The sequence below is a fragment of the Lepidothrix coronata genome, unplaced genomic scaffold, assembly GCF_001604755.1.
Source record: "Lepidothrix coronata isolate B3197 unplaced genomic scaffold, Lepidothrix_coronata-1.0 Scaffold172, whole genome shotgun sequence".
In the NCBI taxonomy this organism is placed as follows: Eukaryota; Metazoa; Chordata; class Aves; order Passeriformes; family Pipridae; genus Lepidothrix; species Lepidothrix coronata.
The window spans coordinates 1284891-1309107 of NW_016690352.1; the positions used below are offsets into that span (position 1 = coordinate 1284891).

The following is a 24217-nucleotide window of genomic DNA, read 5'->3' on the forward strand; positions in this document are numbered from 1 at the left end:
TCACATTTGTAAGATCAAAGCACGTGTTCTAACATATATAAAATCTTCCTCAGGGTACTAAACTATGTATGCAAAAAAATCATGAAATAAAGCTAATTCATTTTACTAATTAAATCTCAAATGGCTCCATCTATTAGAGCAAAACTTGTCTATTTTCCACATACAATGCTTTCATTTGTGCTGGAACTTAGTTTATAAAGTTGGTTTACCTAGGGGCTCTGCAAAAATTTCAAAGTCCATTTCTTATACTTGCTTAGACTTACCAGGGAAGAAAAATACCCAAATAACCACATACTTTCCCCCTTCTGATTATAAAGTAGACTTGATTTACTCATCTATACTGCAAGTAAACAGACTCATTTGCAGCTATTTCACCTGTAATTACAGCTGGGTAACGGCAAATGTGAACTACTGACGATCATTAGTGATGTGATAAAACCCCACTGCACTATCTTTTCAAGACTGAACACATTTGGATTTATGAGAAAAAAAATCACCTTCAACACATGGCTTCTTCTACTTTAGAAGAGAAATAGATAAACTTAGAAATAACCATTTGATGTATTAAAGAGTAAAAACAAACAAACAAACAAACAAACAAACAACCACACCAAACAAACCAAGAATTGTGAAGTTCAGTAGTTATATTGTTTTATTAATACAATCAAAAGAAGCTAAATGCTTATGCTTAGCTACACTGATTTCCTTGCACAAGTCTGTATGCTTCCAGTCAGGCAAGTTTCAGGACTTCTTGTACCATTGTTCCAATTCCATCAAAGATTTCATGCAGAGGAGCCTTGCACATGAAAGCACAGGTAGTAACTATTTTATTGGCTTTATCCACATGAGATTCATTTACATTTTTGCAAATGTGCTTACATCCAAGCTCTGCTATAGCAGAGGCCGTTTCAGCATCAGGAAATCTGTAAATAAAAAGACTTTAATTAACACAAAGAGATGATACAACCATAAAGTTCTGCCAACGTAACTAGAATGAGAGAACTACAATAATATCTAAGTGACTCTTTATGTGATGATGACATGGGAGTTAAAGGGGCTGCTACTGTCAGGTTCTCCCATCCCTTCTGGATGCACTAAATGATCTGATACCTTTGAAAACAAGGTCTGAAATGCAGAGCCATGGTACAATTCTCTTTTTAACCATCTTTCAGTAAGTTTATAAAATTATACCAAGTGCAACCATAACTGATCCTCAAAGGTTTGAGAGAAGCCAGGTGAGCCTGCAGACATATTACATCTTTTCCAACACCTCCATGCAAAGTTATCCTCTGAGATTATGCAGAGGAATTTTGATTTTTTGTTTTCTGAGGATAAGGGAGGAACAGATACAACCACTCACTGTTGCTGCTGGCAAACTTAGTGCAGAAGTTTTATCAGGAGTTGACAGTCCTTTAAGCAGCATTGACTTCTGCCAGGCCCTGTTCTCATCTGCCTCCCCTAAATTGGCCCCAAACCACTATGACCGGAAAAACTTTTATTAAAAATCCATGAGCAGACAAAAGCCCACAGAAGGAATTTAAACAGCCACTCAAATTACCACAGGGTACCAAGTTTCTGAATGCCAGCTGGCCAAATGCCTGTTCTTCATTTGCACATTTGCAAGATAAATCACGGCCTTCAAAGGCATCGGGTAAGCAAATTCTGTATTTCGCCTCAGAGGAGCTAAAATCTATCCCTCAGTTGCCATGAATGGAACGAGAAAACATAACTTGATATCCCTGGTCACCTGCATGTTTGCACAGCTATGATCCTGTAAAAGCCACTTGTTCTCTCACTTTTAAGACTGGCAGATGCTACACCCAGTGACTCATTAGCCATCACCCTGCACAATAAATAAAGAGACTTTTGCACAGAAGACTGCCAATATCCTAATTCCCATGTAAATAATCTACATCCATTTCCTTCTTACCTTCCATCTACATTTTTATCTTGGCCAACCGTAACCTCACAACCAGGAAAGACTTTAGCTGCCAGAACTGGTGATATACAGCACAAACCAATGGGCTTTTTAGCACTGTGGAAAGCTTGGAGTGTGGAGTTCACGTGCTCATTGACAGTACAGTTCTTGCCATCTACAGCCCAGGAACACAGGTTCTTTGCTACACCAAAACCACCTAAAAAAAACCCAGACAAAAAGCTCAAATGTAAGGCACTGCTAAAAGCCATTAAATTCAATACCAGACAGAAGCTCTTTTTTACAACATAATATTTTACAACATAACCTAAGACTGTTAAGTTACTGTGCCAAAAGCCTAATGATGTAACTGTAACCTGTAAATGATGGGTTTACAATGTTAAAAGTTTAATGGCACACATTTTTATACCATGTAGGTTTTATATATATATATATATATGTATATATATGCCAGAAAGCTTAATTTTGTTTCAATAAGTGGCAAATAGACAAACAGGAAACGGTCCCATTCATCTGCTAGTCACTAGAACAGCTGCACCATCTGTTATGCACCCCTCGATAAGAGAGGGATCAGAAGAAAGACCAATACTAGTTAAAAGCAGAAGTGTGCAATTCAGAGGAGTAATGCAAACAGTGATTTGACCCTGTACAGTAATCAACACTCAAGTTTTAGTTTGATACTTAAGCAATTATAGGAGAGCATTTCTCCTTCCCTAGAATTATTTTTGGACTTAAAATCAAAGAGATTAACACTATAAAAATGAAGAAGAATTTACATAAAGAGGAAATTATAACATGATATTCTGAGACAAAAAACTTGTGAATGATGCCAACATTTCTTATTAAAAATAGTGCTGTTTTGTCTTTCTAGAAACTAGTTATAACAAACCTTTACTTGCACTTAATTTTCATTTAATTGTACAAACAGATTGTATTTTATATCCCCTTTGTTTGCTAGCTTTATAACCATCAGAATAATCCAAGTAAGGTTATTAGTAAGTTTTTACACTTGATTCTTTATGGAATGTTCATGACATCAACTTTTCTACAATAAACATACAGAGATTTTCACAAGTATTTTAATGGACAACATAAAGACGCTTTGCATTTTTAATATTTTTCCTTTCCCGGTTTTCTCACTTTCAAGTTTGATCTGAAATCTCTGAGGTAAGATTTTAATTTTCAAGCTTAATAGAGTTTATTTCCCTCTAACAGTTATCACAGCAATCCCCAGAGCCTGGGTTATAAGAGCATGAAATTAACGTGGAAAACATCTGTGAGCCTCTCCTCCTGCCCTGATCAGCCCTGGTATCAGACACACAGTTTTAGTGCTGGCAGAATGTTTCTCTGCGTTATACACACGCTCCCTCTGCTGGCCTTACTTTAGCATTTAGGGCCAATCACAAAGGCAGTATTTAACAGTACTATGAATATTCTCAAAAGTGATCTTCAGCAACTCATAATTTCCTCATGACGCTCTGGTTTCTTCATTTCTAAAAGTGATTACAATTACCTCTGTCTGGAAGGCAATTTTGTGGTCTCTAAATAAAAAATTATCCATAGACATGCTTAGTATAACTTGATCAGCTGCAGAGAAGATACATGATTAAAACAGAATCTACTCACATCTGAGTGGGAATATAATTTATCTGGCGACCTGCTATTCTGTCAACCATTTCAGAAGCCCTAAAATTAAGGCAACGCCATGTAACACCAAGTTCTGACCCTATTTTTGTACTCTGGTCAGTGTTCCTGTTGGCAAGCAGGTAACTGAAGTTTTCACAATCTTAAGAAAGAAGGAATGGTGTGATGCTTAACTTAATACCAAAAGAACACTCTGGCTTACACTAACTTGTAAGTTAGTGAACTTAATGACTTAATAATTAATAAATATATTGAGTACCTACCAGGGAAAATGACCGCATCAAATTCAGCAGCTTTCAGTTCAGCCAAATCCTGAATGTTTCCTCTTGCCAGCCTGGCACTTTCAACTAACACATTTCTCTTCTCTTCTGTTGGACTTCCTTTTAGGTGATTGACTACATCTCTTTGCTCAGTATTGGGGGCAAATATCTTCACCTAGTAAAGAGATAAAACAATGTTGCAAATGTAAACAGAACCCATACATATTGGTCACAATAAAGATCATTTAATGAAAACAGTTTCTGTCCCTGAAGTCTCTTATCCAAGTTAAGTGGATTCCACGGCATGGATCTATCACACATTAAGTATCTGAAGTGACATATGATATATTAGGATGGGTAAACACAGCCATTCTCCTCATCCTATTCCTGCAGCATTTTGACAGGAGTGCATTCTTACGCCAACATTAAGCTTACTGATTTTGCCATAGCCTGCCTCTCCTCTGCAGATAACCCCAAGGACAAACAGAACACTACAATTTATACCAGCAGCCTGACTGGACACACAGCTGACTCTGAAGAAAGGTTGCTCTTAACTGTTATGGGATAAGAGTGCTAAAAAAGTTTGACATAAAAAAGTTAAAGATGCAAACTTTACAAGCACTTCCAGTGCAGACATTAGAGTTATCAGCTGCCCTAAAATACTGGTAGCAGAAAAGAAAAACAAAATATTGAAGAACCTATTTTGATTAGACACAAAAGGGGAATGCTGCATCAAAATATAAAGCTCTGTGAAAGGTGTAGGGCAGGGGCTGTCTTTTCGTGTCTGTTTTGAAGCTTCCTTTGCAGACTGCTCAGAGATGACAAATTTGTGCTAAATATGAGTGTGCTGTTGTTAACATCAGACACCTGAGTGCAGCTACATGCAGACAAACAGTGACCACCTTCTGCCATCTGAAGCCAGACAGGACCAAAGCACACCATGTCGTGGCCCAGGCTTCTCTGACAACTCCCAGTTTACCAAAAAGAGCCCAGAAACAGTGAGAAGAAAACAAGCAGGTGAATCCCAGCGAGCGCTGCAAAAGCAACTGGCATGAAGATCAAAGATTTTAACCCATCCTCAGCTCCCTGCAGTCAGAGGAGCAGGGACAGACCTCCAGCCACTCCTCCCACCCAGGTTCAGAGAATCACAGAATTGTTAGGGTTGGAAAGGACCTCTGGAGATCATCTGCCAAGGAAGGGTCACTTGAAGCAGGTTACACAGGAACACGTGGGTTTTGAATGTCCCCAGAAAGAGAGACTTCACGGCCTCTCAGGGCACCCTATTCCATGCTCTGTCATCCTCAACATAAAGAAGTTCCTCCTCCTAAGGTGGAACTTCTTGTGTTTTAGTTTTTGACCACTGCTCCTTGTCCTGTAGCTGGGCACCACCAGAAAGAGTCTGGCACTGTTGCCACAAAATTGGATTTGTTACCTGGTGTGTAACAAGCCAATAATTACACACTCAAGAGAAGCACTGATTATTTGTTTCAGAGCTATGCAAGCCTGGGCGCTTGGTGGTATTCCACAAATCAAGCACACTCACTGGACTTTTCAGACTGTTATTTATGCATGGAAATTCAGAGTTAGTAACTTTCCAAGTAAAGCCCCTCTATTATGATCGGTTAGTAATTGCCATACAAGTTACATAACCCCAGCTAACTTCTACACGTGCTATGGGGAAGGGTCTTCACCCGGGCAGGGGTCTTTTTGACCCGTAGGCATTAATTTTTAGTATTATAATGAACATAGTTAAGCTATAGGATACATGGACCTTGAGTATTTGGCCAAGTAAGTAATCTATACACAGACATACATCAAGGTCTTGATTTAATACATCCTTAAGACTTGTTAGTTCCAGGATGCCCTTGAGTAAGGGATGCTAACTGCTATCCATCCTACTGATATACAATACCATCTTGATCCTTAAAGCTTGTTAGTTCCCGGATGTCCTTGACTAAGGGATTCCGGCTGCTGCCTGTTTCACTGATTAGATCTCCTTTCTTGCTGACTAGGCATGAAAGTATACAAAGATCTTAAATCAAGAAACATTCTGACTTAAGATAATCATGATATAGTCCACATTTTGCAACAGCACCATCCTCTTGGTACCTGCCTTTCAGATATTTATATGCATACATGAGACCCCCTCTCGGTCTCGGTCAGCCGCCTGCGTGTGACCTCAGCTCCTGTCAGGGGAACAGGCACGTCTTTGGGCGGGGGGACGAATAAAAAAGGCGAGGAGACAACATAAGGAGGGAGGTTATGGCTGAGCAGGAGTGGTAGTGTGCAGTGGTGGCGTAAAGACCATCGCAAACCGGGAGGGGCTCCGATCCCACAAACAGCGGGAGCCACCGGGCGTGGGGGTACGGCCAAGGCGGGGGGCTCTCGGCTGCTGAGGGAAGCAAAGACACGAGTCAAACACACACCCGGGAGGAGCCCGGCACCCCGGGCTGTGCACACATTCACACGCACATTCTCACACACCCCCTCCGCCACGCACACACTCACGGCCCGCCCCCCTCCTACCTCGGCGCCGGCTCGGCTCAGGTGCACCAGCGCCGCCGACGCCTCGTGGATCTCACTGCCATCGAAGACGCCGCAGCCGGCGAGCACCAGAGCCACCCGCTTGCCCATGGCAGCCGCCCCCCCACTCCCCAGGCCCAGGAAGGGGCTGCTCCAGGCCGCGACTCCAGGCCCGCCGGCTCCGTCCCTCCTCCTCCTCCTCCTGCCGCGCCTGCGCTGCTGGGTTCCGCCGCGGCCTCCGTGTTCTGCGGCCACACGGGCGAGCGGGGTGGAAAACAAATGAGGAAACCTGGAAAACAAGTGGGATCTGCCTTTAAACAAAACAGGTTCAGGCGTATGTTCGTCTTCATCTCTCTCCTGGCCTGCTCCCCGCAGCGGGGCAGTGCCGTGAAGGGGCTGCAGTGACCCTTACAGTGCTGTAAGACATCTGCATTCCTGTCGCTAGTCCCAAAGTTGCTCTGCTTCCAGCGGGACCTCGCAGAGGCTCACAGGTGTACGTGTGAGGTGTTTCTGTTTGTTTGTTCGTTTTTCATTATTTTGTTTTGTTTCATTTTGTTTTGTGCATAGGGCTATAATGGAGTAGTGAAAATTGGCATCCAAATTGCTTTGGAAGCCAAAAAAGTGGAGTTTGGGTAGAGGCCAGCAGTACTGCTGGGTCCTGATGCTGTTCGTTTCGGTGATACTCTAGGTTATCAGACCCACGTACTTTTTGGCACCCTTAACCTCATACTGTCTTCTAAGGAGCTGCTCCGTTTTAGAGCAGCTTTCTTCTTTCACCCACTCCCAGCTTAGTTGCTAAGGCATTGCTCAAGGCAACCAAAGGGAATGCATCCCTAGTCTCCTTGTTAGGACTGTGCACACAAATGCCACATCAGAGATGAGCTGTATTGACTTTTAGCAAGATCTCCCAGCTCTTGGTCCTTCATTTTTCATGAGCTGTCTCTCTTGTAATAGGAAGAAGCTTGGGCTTCATAATGAAAACTTACACTTTTACTGGACCAGAAGGCTGAAATTCTGGATCTTGTAGAAAAAAATTAGAGTGTCTTCCAAAAACTTGGAGTATGGGGTTTTTGCAGAGGACACAAGAGTGCATAGGCTTGGAAGAAAAAAAATGACATATGAAAGCAGTCTTTTTCTGTAGCAACACTTTCAGCAACACTTTCAGCTGAATACTGATTGGCTGGGAGTCTGTGTGGGATGATAGATAGGGAGATTCTGGAACAGGAAAGGGCCAAGATAGGGAAATTCCCTGCTGAAGGGCAGACCCCTGGGCAGTGTTTGCTCCAAATGAATGTAGGGCTTCAGCTCAGTGTCCACCACAGCCCACACTCTGCCTCTTAGGATTGAGCAGGACTGCAGTGACTCCACTGAGAGTCTCCAGACTTGCAATCCCCTTGGAGTCTTCTTTATGCTTGAGAGGTAGGAGGAAGCTGCTGCCTGGAAGGAGTTTAAACTCATTGCATTTTTGGAAATATGACTGTAGTTCCAAACTCTGTTGTGTGTTAGGGCCAGGATTAATGTTAGAGCTAGGAAACTGAGCACCTTCAGAACTGAAATACCCTGCTTCTTTCTGTCCTGACTTACTGGCTAGTCTTTCTGGATGGACCTTGGACCTGAACTGTCAGTAACCTCATCTCTATTCTTGTTTCTGGCCCTGTCTCTTAGATGGACCTCAGATTCACATTATAGGTGGCCCTTTTTCCTGTATGGGTCCTAGACTTGTTTGGGATGTGATATTCCCATCCTACTTCACATCCTCCATGTCATGTCTCTGTGCCAGCTCCATAACTGCCCTGGCTCTGTTCTTTGATCTGACTCCAACTTGCTCGTGCCATGTCCCTGCCCTAACTTTGTGACCTTGTCATGGCCCTCTGTGTCTGTCTTAGGTCCGTGTTTTCATCCCAGCTCATGATATGTCTTTGCCCTGGCTCTGCATCATCCTGAAGTAGCCCTGTCATGACTCTTCTCTGTCCTGGGCCAACAAAAGCAAGTAGCAACAAGAGCATTTCACAAGGAGTGCACCTCTGAAGCCAGATCTTTGCAAGGTGAGAGGACACACCTCGATGGAAGAAGAAGCTGTTGTCAAGGCCCCTCAGTGCACTAGTAGCCCCATAATTACCCTGGCTAACCTCAGCTGTGGCCCCCACCCACACACCCTCCGGCCACCAACCCATGGGCTCTATGTGAACTTAGGCCTGGACATCCAGACATCACCTGGGCTATGCTGTAGCTGTGCATGTCCAGTACCGTCTCCTGTTGTCCTGACATATGGGCTGGTCTTCCTGCACAGCTAGTGAACCGATGCTATGGGTAGCATCATCTTCAGTCCTGTCTCCTTGGATACAAGTAGGGTAATCTTGGGCTTGGCTCTACCCTGCTGTGTCCAGGACTGTTGCTGGATCCAGCCACTACAACATAGGTGTTCCCATTCAGAAACTGAATAGCAGTGGGGTTCCATGAAGAGTCCAATCACTAGAAAAGTCCTTACTGATGAGGCAGATCCAAGGTTAAGCTGCGGTGACAGATGCATGGGTTGGGTCTGCATCAGTGGAGTACACAGCTGGGCGCAGGCATGGCTGCAGTGTAGCTCAGGTGGGAGGCAAGAGCCTTGGCTTAAAAGCAGCTCCCCAGGAAATGAGCAGGGAGCCCTGCTGAGGTGTCTCAGCAGAGCAGAAGCAGTTTCTGACTTTCCTCACAACAGTTTTTATCAGACCTTGAGCAGCCAGCGACACACCCTGAAGGGGAGAGAGCAGGTACTGTCCCCTTCAGGCTTCAAGGGGTTAATTACGGCTTCGTCCTGGATCCTGACCCTTTTCTTACTGCTCAGGTTTTGAGAAAGATGTTTTCTCTAGTGGAAATCCTGCTCTAATATGCATTAGTTGCCTAATAACAGATTTTCCTGTTAGCTTAAATTTGACTTGGAAAGCTCTTTGTATTTCACAGACTGCATCCAGTTGACTCAACAGTTCACTTATCCCTACCTTGCAGCAGATTCCAATGAGTTCCTTTCAGCTTAAAACTCGTGATGAACTTCCTCTGCATCCTTACCTGAACCCTCATCCTACCTCTAAGGCTTCAGCAGAGCACTCCTAGAAATGCAGCTTGGAAAGAAATAATTTCCCTCACATGTCCCCTAAGATGGCAGACAAAGCAGGGGCTGCTCCACAATCCCAGATGCTCACTGAATTCCACATCTGTCCTGAGCACAGCCCTCATCTGCCGCGGTCCAAAAGGGAGGAGGGGAATGGGGCTGCGACACAGCACAGGTCCAAGACACAAAGGTGGGGTGCACGTAGAATGTTTATTCCAGCGCGCACTTGGGGGTTTTTATCCGGAGGGAAAGGGCCAGAACATAGGGCGGAGCAGGAGACAGACAGGCGGGGGGACAAACCAAGATTGGGCCATGGGCAAAAGGGGAGGGGGGAGCGCAGGAGGGACCAGGGGAGGAAAGGGCGAATGGGGGCTGTCTCCTGCCGCAGCTTCTCCAGCCAATCGGCAGAGAAGACAGAGGAGCAGGGAGGTGAGCAGGCCAGGACGTGCCCGGAAGATACAAATTCTGGGGGAACACACAATGTGTACATGCACAACAACTATAAAGTCCGAATCATAAAGTCCGTTCAGTCGCTGTACGTATTTTTCCATTTCCGAAATCGTTCCCATTCCGATTCCTGGTCCTCGACACTCATCCTAACTGTCAGGGTCTCGGAGGACCTGAAGGGAACCCTTAGCACTACCTTATACAGTCACAATGCCCAGCCATTCTCCCTTCCTGCAGGAAACAACATAGCCTTCTCCTGCCCCAGCTGACAGTTCAGGTGGCATCCAAGGCTACATAACAGAGAGCAGGTGCATATGAGCCCTGTTTCTGGCTCCTTTTCTCAAGATTCCTTTCACACCCCTCAAAGGCAGAGTGTGGACCTCAGATTGATGAACTCCTGTCTTTCAGAGTAGCTTCAGTATGACTTCAGGTAATGTTTGTATTTCTCAGTATGCATCCAGCTGACTCAATAGCTAACAGAGGGTATAAAAAACCCTCTGTAAGCAGTACAGCTGCCAGATGTGTAGTTTTGTCTGCTGTGATCCATATATATAACCATGACTTTCCTACTGAATGGCATATTGCCAGTGCATAGTCTGGCAGATGTGTAGCTGTGGTGTAAGCACCATCCAGAGCGGCCCATTTTTGTGAGAGGCTGTTACTTCAGGTTCAACAGCCTCTTTGCTGTGACTGTTACAGTGTGATGACTCATGTACCTGTTCAAAACTAAACTATCTGTTCAAACCCACAACTTTTGGCTGCAGCAGCTGGGTTTGTTTTCCCCTTTCTCTCAGTCCCGTCCATGCTGTTGCTGCCAAGAGCAGAGAAGTACCAGTTTATAATGGGAAATCACTGAGAGTCTTCTTTGTTGTTTCAGGAAAATGTTCAGTTTTCAGTAATCAAAAAAAAAAAATCTAGGAAATGAGAAAAATTTAGGAATCTTGTCAACTCCAGAAGATGAGACTGTAGGCAGTCTCAATCTTTCCTCAAAGCCTGCTATTGGACAAAGATGCAGATCAGCTCTGTGGGTTTATAATGGGGACTTTGACATGTTTCTTCATAATAAACAAGACAGCTGCTGACTCAAATTGCTGATGTGAGCTTTTTAGCTCAAGCATATTTATTCATAAGTGTATTAGTCATTTATTTTCTATGTTAATACAGTTTATGACATAAGTTAGGTTGTATGAGAAAAAAAAAACCAAATACCTTGCTGCAAAAGTTTCCTGTGGGTTGAAATGAAGTGAGATACAAAAATGCAATTAAAATAGAAAAAAAAAAACAAGAGCTTTGCCATCTTAGTCAGTCAACCTAACACCTTCAGCATCCACATCAGCAGAGACTTAATAGTCCACACTGCAAATTTACGTTGAACCAGAACTAAGAACCTGTTCATACTGCATTTCTAGTTTGGCTAATGAGCAGTTACGGCAAATTCATTATGTTGTTACATTTCCTTACCTCCCAGTTTCATAGACGGGATAAATTATCCTTCCTTTATTTCGTAAAGCACTTCCAGAGTTATGCATAAAAATCTCTAAACCCAGGAATTACGGCTATATTCCAAACAAACACATATCTTTTGAGCAGATGAAAGAGCTGGCATCTTGTACTACACTTAAGCTAGGAAGAACACATGATTACTAGCATACTTTCTTTTCTAAAGAACAAAACCAGAGCTTTACCTTAAAGCTGACACAATTAACATGCCTGAGATAAAAATGAAATATGGAAATACAGGTATGTATAGGTTATGTATATGTGCATTAAATTAACATATGGTGCTGAATGGCATGGATTTTAAAGACAGGCAATATAGAATCAGGCAGCAATGAAGTGAGATACAGAAACATTGCTGAAATTAAAGGCTTTAAAGTTTTCTGAACACCTTTAATAGCCCCAGCATTACTGAAACTGATATTCAGCAGCCTATCCTGCATTTTTATGTAGGATGCAGAGTTTTTCACCTCTGGTTTTGTTTAAAGATATAGCCTAACATAGTGAACATAGAGGACTGATTGTTCTTTAGTTTTGTTCAGGGAGCAGGGATATTCCTCTGGCTCCTTATAGTCAACAGTCCACAGCACAGTTATTATTTACCCAGTGAATAGTATACATCAGTGCTTTCACTTTGCTGACTACCAAACTTTAACCTCCTGGACTCTGATGCCAGTATAGTCAGTTTTGAACTCCATAGAGCTGGAAAAAGCTGTTTTTTCTGCAGGGTTGCTGCTGGCAAACTTGTCCTCACAGTTTCTTTTAGTTCGTCTGAAAGAGAGTTCTCACCATTTTCATGAAAAGGAGAGAATTAATTGCTGCATAATCCCCATAACGTAAGTTGTTACAACCTGAATAAATGTTCTGAAATGGGTGATATGTATATGAACATAGCTCGAAGCCCTGAAAGGCTTCAGACAAGACTTCTTGGTAGCCTGAAGAGGCTCTGGGTCACAGGGTTTATCACAGCAAAAGCCTCTCTGCCTTTTGATGAGGCCTCACCTCATTGTTCAGGGACCAGACCCGGAGACCACCCCTCTCCATGGGTTCTGAGTGTGAGGATGGGTACTTGATGTTTTTTACAGAATCACAGAATCAACGGGGTTGGAAAAGATCTCAGAGATCATTGAGTCCAACCTGTGGCTGAACAGCACCATGTAAAGTAGACCATGGCACTCAGTGCTATGGCCAGTCTTTCCTTAAACACCTCCAGGGACAGTGACTCCTCCACCTCCCTGGGCAGTCCATTCCAATGTCTAATCACCCCTTCTGTGAAGAAATTCTTTCCAATGTCCAACCTAAACCTCCTCTGGTACAGCTTGTGTCCTGTTGTCCTGTCACTACTTCCATGGGAGAAGAGGCCGACCCCTGCCTGGCTACAACCCTCTTTTCTTCAGGCTAAATACCCCCAGCTCCCTCAGCCGCTTCTCCTCAGATTTGTGCTCCAGACCCTTCACCAGCTTCAAAGTGTCTCCAAAGCAGTTCGTGGAACTACAGGCAACAAATACTTCGGCTAAATAAAAAGAACCCGTAGCTGCCTGCGTCTCCTGAAAACCGCAGTCGCAGTTCAGCCGGGTGGCGTTTTTAAAGGACGATTCGGCACACGGCTGGTCTCTCGGGGAACACCCCCCGGGCTGGCTCAGCACCCTGCCGGTAGGCCCTGCCCTCGGCGGGCACCTCCGGCTTCCCCGGGCCGGGGGCGGGCGCGGGGGCGGCCCCTCCCCGCCCGGCCTCCCGCGGCGCGGTGGCTTCCCCGCAGCTCCGGGCCCGGCTCCGCCATGGGCGCCGCGCGCTGCTCCCGGCTCCTGCCGCTCCTGCTGCCGCTCCTGCTGCCGCTCTTGGCGGCGTGGGGGCCCCGTGTCTCGGGGGGGCTCCGCGCCCCGCGGCGGCGCTGGCCGGTGCCCTACAGGTGAGTGACGCGGGCAGGGCCCGCCAGCGGTGCGTTTGTTCTGCTGTTTATTAGGCTAAAAAGGCCGTGAAATCATCCCCTTTGTAATCACGGGGCGTTGGTCATTTGTACGGTATTTGGTGTGTTTAGGTCGCTAAGCGTCATGCCAGGCCGAAGGCTGCGCTTGCTGCCTCTGCCTCGAGAGGGATTGCTGCCCCGGGAATGACTGCCCGCCCTTTAAACGCCTTTAATTCCCGCAGAAAAGTTGCGATGAGGAAATCGGGGTACGGTTTATTTTATTTAAAAAAAAAAATAAGTCTGCGTCATACTTCTGCCCGTGGTGAATGAAATGGTACAAAATCCCGTTCGCTTCTCCAAAGCTGCCTGAGCTCCAGGAGAAGTCCTAGTGGTGTTGGGGACAGCAGGAGAGCGCTGTGGCGTTTCACTGGCGAAAATAGCGACAGCTTTGGCTGTGCTGAGGAAATGAGCCCCTTCAGGAGGAGGGCTACGCTTGCTATGTGTATTTTATGCGGGTTTGCTGTATTAAAGGGAGGTTTTAACTGCTGTCTAATGCACATCTGAAATTTTGAAAGCCTGTTGGGTAATTCCTAGCTCTTAAGTTTGCATCAGGTGATGCCTGAAGGAGCTGATCTTGCAGTCACGAGTTGTTCAGATTTTCAAGTAAGTTCACGAGTTGCAAGGCTGGGTCAAAATTGGAGTACAAGCTTGTTGATGTGAAGTGCTCAGAAATGTGGGATTTTAATACTTCTTAACATACTCATTAACTTCTTGTCACATGCAAGGTGCAGTATAAGGGGAAGTTGAAAATGTAGACTGCAGTCTAGAAACAGGACTTAAATGTGTGGTTCGCATAAGTCTTTGTTTTCCCTGTGTTCTTTTTCCAGCCATACTGTTTAGGATTTTTTTTTCTCGCCCCCCCCCTTCCCTCCCCTGGACAAAACAAAGGCAGACATGCTGAAGTTCCCAGCAGGCTTGGAGAAGAAGTCCAAAGGGAAAAGCAGCACTGTCTCAGTGCTGCTGACCTTCTTATGGTTCAGGAAGTCCTGTGTCCTTGAGTCATCTCATGGCTGGGGTATTTATGCCATTCGGTAGCCCTGGGCAACTGAGTATGTTAGACTCTCAGGCAAACCTTACAAGATCTGGACAAGCTGTGAAATACAGGAGTGACTCTGAAGGAAACTGGAAAAGGAAGACTTGTGAGAAAGGTTCTTTGCTATTTGTAAAGAGTATCATAAGTAAGCAGATTCCGTCTTTGGTTTTTGAGGTTTAATAGGAATGAAATGGAAACAGTGATCCTAGCTAGGTTCTTAGACCTCTTTATCTAAATTAGCATAAAGCAATGAAATTTTTTTCTGATATTGGCAATATTCTAGAGTAAAAATAACTTCATCTGAGGACCTTTTACAATAGAAGAGGAAGAACAAACTGGTCACCCCTGTATAGACAAACTGTTAGGAGAATGTTTTTGAAACAGATTTCAGACTATCCTTTATCCAGCATCTGTGTCTGTCTGATTTTGTGAGTATGTCACGCTTTGTAATCTGTATCATTTGCACTCCTTCATTAATCAGAACTGTGAACAACATGACTTGCATTCTTGAGCCTTAAATCTGAGGTCCTGTTTCTGCAGGTGTGCACCTCAGCAGCCTTTCAGACTTGTGTACCCCAACTGTTGCAGTGCCTGGATCGCAGAATCAGTCTTTGGGGGTGGCTGGACACTTAAGCTCTCCCACTTGGGCCCTTAGGAAGGCATGAGAGTTCCTCCAGCTGCGAAGCTGTGTTTATCATTCTGTGTGCTTCTCCTTTTCAACACAGGCGCTTTGATTACCGTCCAAAAACTGATCCTTACTGCCAAGCTCGTTACACCTTCTGTCCCACTGGCTCTGCCATTCCAGTTATGAAAGAAGAGGATGTCATTGAAGTGTATCGATTACAGGCTCCAGTATGGGAATTCAAATATGGAGACCTACTAGGACACTTGGTAAGGTGATATTTTTAACAAAGTTATAGTGGCAAATTCAGCTGAATTCAACAGCAGTTGTCAAGAATGGGAGCTGTAAGGTTGGAATATGCTTGTATAGAAGAGTGTTAGAGCACACAAGCTAGGCTAGCTGTGGGAAGGATACTCAAAGAGCACTAAGTTTCAAAGTTCAGCTAAAGAAAAGAGCACAAACAGCACTGTTGGTGAGTTTGAATGTGTTCCCCCATATAGCTTCATATTGAGAGTGTTTTGTATACCCACACCATTATGTTTTGGGTATCTTATCTTCTGTGCTAGCACTGGATCAAGAAAATACTTTTATTTATCTTCTTATATCAGATGAAGTAGTTCCTTAGTGCATTAACTTTTTTATTGTTAAAAACTTGTATTTGCTTGAACATTGATACCTGTATGTTTTTACTATACAGCTTTTAAAAGAAATATTTACCTCATTCCTTTTATGGCTTTCATTACCAAGATCTGTTTTTGGTAACTTGGTTCTGCTCTTTATTACTCTGATGCCCCTATGAGGTTTGTACCACGGTGAATTTATGCTGATACTTTTGGTCTGTGTTTGGCCCAGACAACTGTAATAGTTTTGTTCTTTCCCTGCCAAGTTTTGAGAAAACAAGTACTGATAAATAGGTACCTCGCCCTTGGAGAGAGAGCTTCTTGTATAAACTGTTTTAATTGGTGTTCTGTGATTGGCTGATTGTCCTCCAAGGTCACTTGAAGGAGAAAGTGAAGACTATAATGATGAAGTAGCACCCCCAGACTCATTTGGAAAAGACCCCCCGAGTGCAGTACGCAGGCACAGGGAAAGCCATGCATGCAGAGAAGAGATGCACTTACATAACTAAGGGGTGGGACGAAGAGCCTCTGGCTGGGCGGTGATGACCACTCCTGCCTAGGTTGAGGTCACTCAGTTAATTGTATAAAAGCAGATAGTGCTTTCTTGGAGGGGAGCTGGCTTCACACCAAGGACAACGTTGCCTTTTGGCGGGGACGCCTGCCAGTTCGTGAACTTACTGACTCTCCAAGGATGCAGCTTCTGCTATGGGTAATTATAGGCATTCTAAAGTAAGATAACTTTATGGGCAACAGCTGGGTAACTGGGGAGGTCATGCTGGGGGCTTACTTCTCTCCTCCTTCCTCCCTTTTGGGTTTGTTTGTTTTGTTGGCCACCTCTTGGTAATAAATATCTGTTTTGTTGAGCTTTCAACGGTGTCATGGTTTTCAAGATTCAGTATGGTCCGAACCCTCCCTAATACAGAGGTTAAGGATTCAAAAGTCAGCTTGAGTTTTGATGATGAGCTCCCACTGAGAATCTGCCTCTAAGTAACAGAATTTATGATGGATGGGTAGATAAGCTCTGAGACAGCATGATAAAAGTAGGAGTGTGATTCAGTCTAGTGTGCTGTGCATCAGTGCGACTGAATCCAATGTTACAGAAACTCCTTCCCCTCCTCTCACCCTGTTACAGAACAGCTCCCAACATCTTATGTTCTGTACAGACCAAGCTGAAGATGTTATAATGTTAAAGTTTTGGTTTTTAATTGTTTGGTTTTTATCTTTTCACAGAAAATTATGCATGATGCTGTGGGTTTCAGGAGCTCTCTAACGGGCAAAAACTACACAATGGAGTGGTATGAGCTCTTCCAACTTGGGAACTGCACTTTTCCACACCTGCGGCCTGGCATAGATGCACCGTTCTGGTGTAACCAGGGAGCTGCCTGCTTTTATGAAGGAATAGATGATGCACACTGGAAGGAAAATGGAACTTTAGTTCTTGTGACTACAATATCAGGTAGATTTTAGATGCTTTGGATAATGTTAATACAAAATACAGAGTCAGCCTTGTCTTTATGTAAAGCAGTATCTTTTAATTTATGTTCTGTAGGTTATTTGCAGTGTTAGTCACTGATGCTAATTTCAAACACTCTCTTTAATGCAGAAAGTGGCATGAGGCTGCTGCCTTTTGAACAACACACTGAAGAGTTGTTAAATGAGAGTCATGTGGTGTTGCTGTACCAAAACACTTGAGTCTCTTGAGTGTAAAAATAGTAAAACAGCTTATACAGAGCCATTATGGACTCTTCACATGGCTTCACCAAAACAAAAGCTTGTACTGTGAAGTGGCAGATGACTGCTGAGATAGAAAAACTTGAAAATATGTTCATTACTGAGCAAATAAGGCATATTTAGAAACAATCTCAAAGATAAAAAAAATATTAGTCTCTATTTTCTGTGAGTTTGTGGTTCATGACTGAGGTCTTTGATGCCTGATACAATTGGATTCTTTTTTATGAATACCAAGTTAAATATTTTCATATGGTTCTAGAACTTTTAATGCTTCCTACCTGAGTGGATTATTTGATGCCCAAGAAAGGTGAGGTTATGCTGGTTCCTTGTGGAGGCACTGTTACTTCCTTGTTTCTCTCACTTCCCATTTCCAAGAAACTTTTAGGGAAGTAGTATATCAGAGGGCTTTGAATTGTCTAGATTTGACTAGGAATCTGAATGTTACTGTGGAAGAGGGTGAGGGGATGCAAGCGCAGAGGAACAGCATCATAAGCTGAACTTGCTTCCTTCAGAGAGCAAGCAAAAAGCATCCCAACTCATGGGATAGAGCTTTAATGTATGAAATGGCTGGATCCTCTTAGACTTTGTGAGATTCTATAGAGCTGTTGGTCATCATTGTCAGACACCACAGTGAAGCCATCTCATTTCCTTTTAAAGTCCATCAGAAAGGTTAATGTTACGTAGGAGTATGTTTCTTCTGTGGAAATAGGACAGGAATATCCAAAGTCTGATTTTTGATTGTCTAGGTATCTTCCAACATACTGTCAATGCAGCCATGCATTAACCTGTAACACTTCTGGTTAATTTGTGATGTTAAGGCCGGAAATTCATATTATGTCCATCTCGGTCTTGTTAGGAGAGACTAATCCTTTTCAATAACATGCCTTACAGAATATGCAGTAGGAAGCTAATGGGGTAGGAATTAGAGAAGGGGAAACTTCAAACCCATCTACAGTGTATAAGTACCATTCTTATACAGATTTAATGACTTGCTGTTCTATTAAACCAAGTCACAGGCAATTAAAAAATAAAGTACCTAATCCTTCCACTAAGCAGAGTGATTGTTACGTTTACCATGAAGTCCGAAAGCTCTCAAGTGGGGAGTGAAGAGCAGTTATAATGGGGTAGCCTGGGAGGCGAATGTCCAGAGCTTTAGTTACTCAGAGGTAGTAGCTAGCAGCGAGACAAGCTGAGTTAGGGATGTCTTCATCATTCCAGTTGTGAAATCACCATCACCTAAATACTCCAAACCCATATTCTAAATAAAAAAATAATCTTCAAGGTCTTTAAGTTTACTGGTCTTCACATCCCACTCATCATTTGGCTCAATTCAGCTTTGCTGGCTGAGGAGCTGCTAAAACAGCAGGGTGTTTCAGTCTAAGGTTTCTTTTGTGAAGAGACATGAAAATTTCTGCCCTGAATTGCTGAATTTGGTTAAAACTTGAAGTGCAGAAATACCTGTTGCTCTGGTGAGTGCTTGTCAGCATGTCTTGTATATTTTACTACCTGCCCTGTTTGTCTGCACGGATAAAGGAAAATGAGAAGTGTCATGGTTCTCTGATGTTTGGATGTTCTGCCATAGTAGGAGGAAAAGGGTCAGAAGAAGGAATTAGTTTTAAATAACTTGCATGTAAATGTGGTTTATTCAGTGGGGTATCACTTCTCTCTCCAACCCAAGCCTTGTGCCCATGTTAGGTAATGTTGTAGGTAAACTTTTGCAGGGGAGGGAAGTGAACCTTGAAATAGATGGAAAATATTCTGAGTCATGTGTTTGTTACCTTGTCTCTATAATACTTATTTTCATCTCTTACAGGAACCATGTTTAATGAAATGGCACAATGGGTAAAATATGACAATGAGACTGGTATTTACTATGAGACCTGGACAGTTCAAGCAAGTCCTGACAAACAATCAACAGTATGGTTTGACTCTTATGAGTGCTCGAAGTTTATACTGAGAACCTACCAAAAGCTGGCTGACTTAGGAGCTGTGTTTAAGAAGATACAAACAAACTATACAAGCATTATTTTATTCAGTGGAGAACCTATTTATTTGGGAAATGAAACATCTATTTTTGGACCACTAGGAAACAAGACATTGGCAGCAGCTATAAGAGACTTTTACAGTCCATTTAAACCTCATCAGTCAGTCAGAGAGTTTTTTGTGGATCTTGTAAGAATAATTGATCGTGTCATCTTGAATCATCAGTTTTACCTCTTCTACAACTTGGAATACTGGTTTTTACCTATGAAGTTTCCTTATCTCAAAATAATTTATGAAGAGGTCCCTTTACCTGTTGGAAGCAAGGAGTCCTTCGGTGTATAGCTGCTTACTGAAGAACCAAACTTGCCCTTATGTCAAATTTGGAGCATTACCATGATGGTGCTAAATGGTCATACGTTTCACTGCTAACTGTGAAAGTTGTGTTGGGAAGGCTTTGCCAGACACCATGAAAGAGTATGCATTTTTTTTGTTATTACCTGTTTAGCACATGAATGCTTCAGCATCTGACTTAGCTTCTGTGTAACCATGGCCACGTGCTGAGGCTCCTTTGGCTGAGCTTGGCAGTGCCAGAGGGGGAGTGGGGAAGCAGCAGCCTGCTCTGGTCTCCACATGCATGGCCATGCTGTAGCAGGTAGCACCTGACCACCTACAGAGGTGGGACACAGCATTACAAGGACTAAATTGGCTTATCTATGTCTTGGAGCTAAAAAACCTGAGTGTCTTCATGTGTCCAGTTCCTTCAACATGTGCCTTAGATTGGTAGTTCTGTAGTTCTTTGGTTTGTAAACTGGGACCCATAAACTGTTCTCCAGTGTTCAGTGGCGGTGGGGGAAGGGGCAGTGAATCTACTAGAAGAGGGCATGGATGGTATCTTTTAGCCACTTTGCTTCATTCACCTATACTGTAAACGCAATACAGATGGCTCTTCTTTAGCTTTGTTTGTTCTATAGCACAGAGGAAAACCAAAGTGCCTCTTTTGATGCCAACTTTGATGCATAACTGCAGTGTTCTAGCAGTTTCTTGCCTTAAAGTCTACTTGAGGCTTCAGTTAGGTCAGTGTCATAGAACTCATGGGTATATTCCTTTCAAATTTCTTTGAAAAGCATAGAACCCTTAATATGAAAGAAGCAATGACAGCTTGTAGGGTGTTAACATTGGAGTTAAAAATCTGTGCTTGTCCTAGAATTGCCCATAAAAGGACACTGCAGCTCTTGCTGGCACTGATGCTTGCAGTAGTGGTGCTGTGCCAGCTGCACGATCCTCAAGTCCTGTTCCAGGTTCAGCCTAGAGCAGCTTAGCAACTAGTTAGTTCCCTTTAAACTCAAGTGACCAAAGCCAAGGTTTCCTTGGCTTTCTGGAAACCACAGAGGTGCCTGCACACAAAAAATACACCTGCAGCAATGTAATCATCTCCAAGTGTAGGCAGCTCACTTGTATTTTTTTTAAACTAGCTGCAGAATGAATAGCCCTCTGCAATAACAGAGGTTATTGCTGTCTCATGGCCAAGCAGGAACACAGAAACCCAACTCTGCAGTTTCATTTGGCTTGAGCCAAGCTAATGGCCTGCTGCAGCCAAAGAGGGGTGTACACGGTGATTTGATTCAAATCATAAGAATGGCAGAAAATTAACCTTGTATTTAGAAAGTCACTAAAACTGATCAGTTGAATTACATCATCGTGTAAGGGGATGAGCATGAGAGCTTGTGTGAGAGTAATGAGAGGATGAGAGCAGCTCTGTTCATGGAAAAGCTGCTAATTACTTCCACTGGTAGGTGAAACTTCATCTTCTGCCTCAGATTGAAAGACTTTGTTCTTTTTAGCCAAAGTTACAAGCCCTCATGACTGAACTGAGCTTTGGATTCTTTAGATTACTGTCATGGTTTCACCCCAGCCAGCAACCAAGCACCACACAGCACCACCAGGAAGATAATCCAAGAGGCACTAGGAAAGTTAAAAAGGGTGCAGCAAGCCTGTCTACAGAAGTTAGATTCTTGTTGATGACTCATTTTTGTGACTTTGAGACCCTCAATGTTGTTGAACGTACATTTGTCTTCCCTGGGAAAAGCCACAACCTCAAAAACCAGTGTCTGAAGCTCTGAGGGGGAAACTGAATCACAGAACCAAGCCAGTAAAAGTCCCAAAAGCTTCTTCTTTAGTATTTGCTAAAAAGCTGGAGAACTTTGGGAGGCTGAAGTAGATGCTATGGCAGGGTACGTCATGCTCCCTCATAGCAGCCTGACAGTGCTGTTCATTCACTGAACAGTACTTCTGTGTCTCTACTCAGGACCTAAGGAGCCTACACGCCAAAGTAATTCTTTTCCCCTAATAGCTGGAGTATTTTGTGATGCATACAAGAGCCTTACAGAACTGGAAACGCTGAATTCTGAAATACACAGCTAATGGTAGCTGAATCATCCAGCTTCTAACACTCAAAAGTATGGGTATTTGTGAACCAGTAATAGAGAGCTTAGACAACAGAGCTGACTGGTTGCAGAGGTAAAAACCTCATTCTTAAGGAACTTGATAAAAAATAGTTTGTGTGAAAGATGTAATAATTTTTCATGTCTGTGGTCAAACGTAACTTCATGGTTCTGTCAGTACAAGTGTATAATATCCTGAGCTTTTTGTACTTCAGTATCAGCCCTTCTCACTTTTCCTATTTCATCTGTACAAACTGCCTAATTTAGCATGTTTTACTCCTGCCCTACTACTCTGGTAGTAGGTAGTAGTGGTACTAGGAGTTGATTCAAGAGAAAGTTACATCCTAGCATGTATTAATTGCAAGTTAGAGGACAGTAAATTTCTGGCAACAAAGATGAAGACAACAGGACAGTTATTTGTCAAGGATACTGCATCCCTTGGTGGTAGAAGCAGCAAGAAGCAGCTGTTTGAGGTGAAATCTGGGTCCAATCAGCAATAGATCACACTGCCAATCACTTGGGGATTCTTCCACGCAGCCATATGTGTATTCCAAGTCTGTTTCACACTTTGAATTCTACCCTCAGTTTAAAGGTACTAATTATCAGTGTAGGAGTTGCCCTTTATTTACCCTCCTTCTGAGGTCAGTATTTATTCCTGCTGGGCACACAGTTGGAGAGCAAGCGATCCTCTCAGCTGGGGAGGATTTGTGAAAGTTAATTGTTCAGACTGAATGCACAGCTGGGTGGGAATAAACTCCACCAGCACAAACTGCAGTCCTGGAAGAGGTGCAGTTGTTGAACAGTTAATTGCACTGGAATTAGCTGAAGTTGTTGAGTGCAGAGCTCTTTTGTAGGCAGAATCCAGAATCCTTGAGTTGGGCCTTCAGAATTAGATCCAGAATAACACAGAGCTGATGAATAGCCTACTTCTGCAAAGTTTAGACAAGCCCAGAATAGGTCCATAAAGATTACACTTTTGTCAGTTAGAAAGCAAGTGTTAGATATCACAAACGGCTTCTGTGCACCTGATATCTGTTATTGTTTGTCACTGAAAACCACCTATTGACCTCAAGCATCTGAGATGTACAGCCTCCTCCTGAAAGTCACACAGAGGAGCAGAAATAGTAGGATCACACCTGGCATCTCACTCACAGCCAGGTGGTACTCACAGCACTTGCCCAACAGTAGGAACCAGGGGACTGTCCTTACTGCCAGGCTCAAGGATAAGCACCTACTTTCTCCAGTGGCTGTGTCGTCGAGTCTTTACTCACGCTTTGAATACAGGACTTGTTCATCACTTTAGACTGTGTTTGTTTCTGCTCCCTGCTGTTACGCAAGCTGCAGTTAAGGGTACAAATACGCAGTAATTCTGCAATACAACAGTTTCCAGGTCTGCACACTGGTCTTGTGCAAAACTGCTTAATTGTTACACCACTGAGCTGTAGGGCTGTAACCCACACTTCATTCCAGGAGAGTTCCCAAGTGAGGCAGATCATGGCTGGTCATACCTCAAGGTCTGAGTGTGCAGCTCCTGCTCCCCAAAGGGCCGTGCAATGAAAATTGCTGGTACAAATGGTTTCTGCTTTCCCCCTCACAAACCCATTCACAGATGTTCTGGATTAGGAGAGCTGCCGCCTTCAGTATCGTAACTTGTAGGCACTTGTGTTCAGAGGTAAGATTTGTCACTGCACGCATTAACAACTCCTACCCAAGACTGAACAACCAGGCCAACACTGGATTGGATTCTTCCGAAAACAAGAAATAAAAGGTGAAGTCAGGGAAAAATGATGCAGCTGTGACACCCCTGTTCATGTTTCTAGTGAATTTCATGAGCCTGGGGTAGTCATTACTACTTATGCCATTATTTTTATGTATTCATTATTCATTTGTTCAATGTGTAGAAGACAAAATAAAATGTAAAAAATTTGCTAAAAAAGAGCATCATAGCAACTCTCTTGCCTAAGTATTACAGCTGGACTGTTTGAGCTAAGGATGCTGTAATTGGTTTGGTGTATAAAAATTGTTGACCTTCAGCAGAAGAGACAACTGCTTTCAAGTTATTTTCTTATCCTTGAACATATTGATAACCGTTACAATACTGTGTTGCATCCAGGAATGACTTTTTGAAGTCTGTGCAACAAAACAGAGGCTTCTCAGAACAAGTCAGTTACCTTACCAGTGAAGGAGTTCTGTTACAACCAAACACATGTCAGGGTCTGACCACAGGTCTCTCTGTGAGCAGCAGAATGCTGGGCTGCAAATACACGAATTCTAGAAGTTGTATGTGGTATTTAGGTTGTACCTTTCCTTTCAGTTATTCCTGCTACCAGCATGTTGGCAACTTACCTTGCGAGTATCAGGACCTCCGTAGTCAAGGTCCAAAGAGGTTTTGGCTGTGTTACTGGTGGGATCGCCTCACTTTA

At 43.4% G+C, this 24217-nt stretch overlaps 2 protein-coding genes across 3 annotated transcripts; one reads left to right on the forward strand and one right to left on the reverse strand.

Moving 5' to 3' along the window:
• Positions 1-629: 629 nt before the first annotated feature.
• Positions 630-6580, reverse strand: LOC108504668 (ES1 protein homolog, mitochondrial-like). Its single transcript, XM_017829955.1, has 4 exons — positions 6367-6580; positions 3844-4015; positions 1931-2135; positions 630-923 (listed from the first exon to the last, which is right to left on the reverse strand). Exons 1-4 carry the CDS (start codon positions 6472-6474, stop codon positions 731-733), a joined length of 678 nt encoding a protein of 225 aa, XP_017685444.1. The 5' UTR covers positions 6475-6580; the 3' UTR covers positions 630-730.
• A 79-nt stretch (positions 6581-6659) lies between these two features.
• Positions 6660-24193, forward strand: CLN5 (ceroid-lipofuscinosis, neuronal 5). Of its 2 annotated transcripts, none has more exons than XM_017829954.1 (4): positions 6660-6856; positions 15123-15288; positions 16870-17095; positions 19184-24193. In XM_017829954.1, the coding sequence occupies exons 2-4, from the start codon at positions 15205-15207 to the stop codon at positions 19693-19695; spliced, it is 822 nt and encodes a 273-aa protein (XP_017685443.1). In that variant the 5' UTR covers positions 6660-6856; positions 15123-15204; the 3' UTR covers positions 19696-24193. The 2 variants fall into 2 exon arrangements, with proteins under 2 accessions (XP_017685443.1, XP_017685442.1); XM_017829953.1 differs by lacking the exon at positions 6660-6856 and adding an exon at positions 13419-13570.
• Positions 24194-24217: the final 24 nt, after the last annotated feature.